Source organism: Geospiza fortis, unplaced genomic scaffold (assembly GCF_000277835.1).
Source record: "Geospiza fortis unplaced genomic scaffold, GeoFor_1.0 scaffold190, whole genome shotgun sequence".
NCBI classification, from domain to species: Eukaryota; Metazoa; Chordata; class Aves; order Passeriformes; family Thraupidae; genus Geospiza; species Geospiza fortis.
The window spans coordinates 1,829,677-1,831,532 of record NW_005054328.1 but is presented as its reverse complement, the minus strand read 5'-3'; the positions used below and the strand labels follow the sequence as shown (position 1 = coordinate 1,831,532).

At 38.4% G+C, this 1,856-nt stretch overlaps 1 protein-coding gene across 1 annotated transcript in view; it reads right to left on the bottom strand.

The window, feature by feature from the left end:
* SENP6 (SUMO specific peptidase 6) overlaps nt 1-164 on the bottom strand; it is a 73,188-nt gene extending 73,024 nt beyond the window's left edge. The window contains exon 1 of the mRNA XM_031057105.1: nt 20-164. Within this exon, the coding sequence (XP_030912965.1) occupies nt 20-164 (145 nt within the window). The remainder of the gene's footprint in view (nt 1-19) is intronic.
* Nucleotides 165-1,856: the final 1,692 nt, after the last annotated feature.

The window sequence follows — 1,856 nt, the reverse complement described above, 5'->3', positions numbered from 1 at the left end:
GCTCCCCCGGCCCCGGGACCATAAAATGGCCGCAGCAGCGCTGCGCCCCGCTGTACCTCGGGCTCTCCCGCTCCCTCCTCCATCAGCCTGGAGGCAGCAGCTTTCGGGAGGCCAGGAGGTGGCTCGGGTAAAATGAATGAAGTTACAGGAGTGCGGGAGTCCATGGCGGAGCGCTGGGGCCCGCCGGCCTCTGACCTCCCTCAAGCTCGGCGAAAAGCTTTTCGCAAGATTCAAAGATTCCTTTTAATCTAAAAATCGTATGTGGCCTGATCGTATTCAAATCCAAAAGCTGAATTTTGCAAAACGTACAGCGTTGCCACCCCAACTAAAGTGAAATTGCAAGTCATGGCCTCAGGTGCATTTGACTTTTAGCTTGTATGATTTTACATTTTAAAAAGCTTTCCCGTGAGGCCGAAATACAAAAAAAAAAAAACCCAAAACATACATCCTTTAAAAACTAAAAGCTAGTTTATGGCATTCTATAGCTAGGGAAAACCAGATAGTCCTTTCTTTGACAGGTTTTTTTAATCTGGGATTTTATTGACTCCCCCTCCCCTCCAGCTTTACTGCAGATTTGGGGAATTCTCATGTCTAAAGTACCTGGCTCCCAGCATTTCTAATCCCTGAAAAGTCATCTTCCAAAAATGCTTAAACTGAAGATTAGTTTGTAGACTGAAATCCTAAATTAGGTAAATTAAAGCACCTAGTGCATATAACGATTAAAGGCTAGAAAGAGGAAAATTGTTGTTTTCCTTTAAGTCTTCTAAATTTGGTATTTTTGTTCCTGAATGCACCTAGCATGTTTAAAATACTTCCAAGAGTGCTCAGTTTTTATGCAATGGAGAGGCAAAAAGCAATCTGGAAGCCAACAGGAGATGTCAGACTGCTCCCCAAGTGCTACGTCACACCACCAAAGCTTGCAAGTATTTAGAAAGAATCCCAAAAGCTGTAACGCTGCTGGTAAATCTACAAATCTCAGTCTTCAAAATCTTAGAAAAAAAGGCTTCCTGAAAGAGAGATCACAAACTATCCTTGTTTCATTAGTAATGAGGTTAATGGGAAACAATTAGGAGAAATTGGTCCCAACTAATTACAGAGAAACCAAGACAATCATCTGTTCAATAGAAACCTAATAGTTAAAAAAGAGAAAAAAAAAGAAATTTAGAATCTGATTTTTAAAAATACTGTCTTGTATCTCAGTGGGGTACTGTCCAGTTAAAGGATTTACTGCCGAGGTTACAGCATTAATCCACCAAAACAAGTTCTTATTGATAGTTGATACTAGACTGATCCAGGTCTACACAATTCTACACAATTTTTTAAAAACGAAGGATTTAGAGTTATGAATTATTTGAATAAATGTTTAATGCACAGTAGTGGATTCATTAATCAAGGTATCAAATACAGCTTCAGAGTTTTAGTGAACTGAGATGCAGTGTAGATTAAAATACCCTTTTAAAGTAGAAAGGATAAGGGAATAAGCTATCAGTGTTAATCTAGGTGCATGGTTGATTTTGGACTTTTTGACTGATAATTTGACATACTTTTTTATGGAAAAGACCTGCCCACAATTGCATCTCATTGCACTGTTCTTTTTTCCTTTATTTTGAAGCTCTTTAAGGATGCAAGAGGGTAGAATATAGTCAAAACTCTTATTAATTAAACTTTTATTAGTAGTCTATTCTCAACCTTAGAGTGGTTTGTTTTTTCATTTGAGAAATATTTGTGAGGGAATGCAATACTGAGAGCACTCAATTCTTACAAAATCTCTTCAGATCCTCTTAACTTTGCCTGGAACCAGAAGATTTTCTTCATGTAACAGAATGAACAATGAGAAAGAGAAAGTTAGTGTTCTC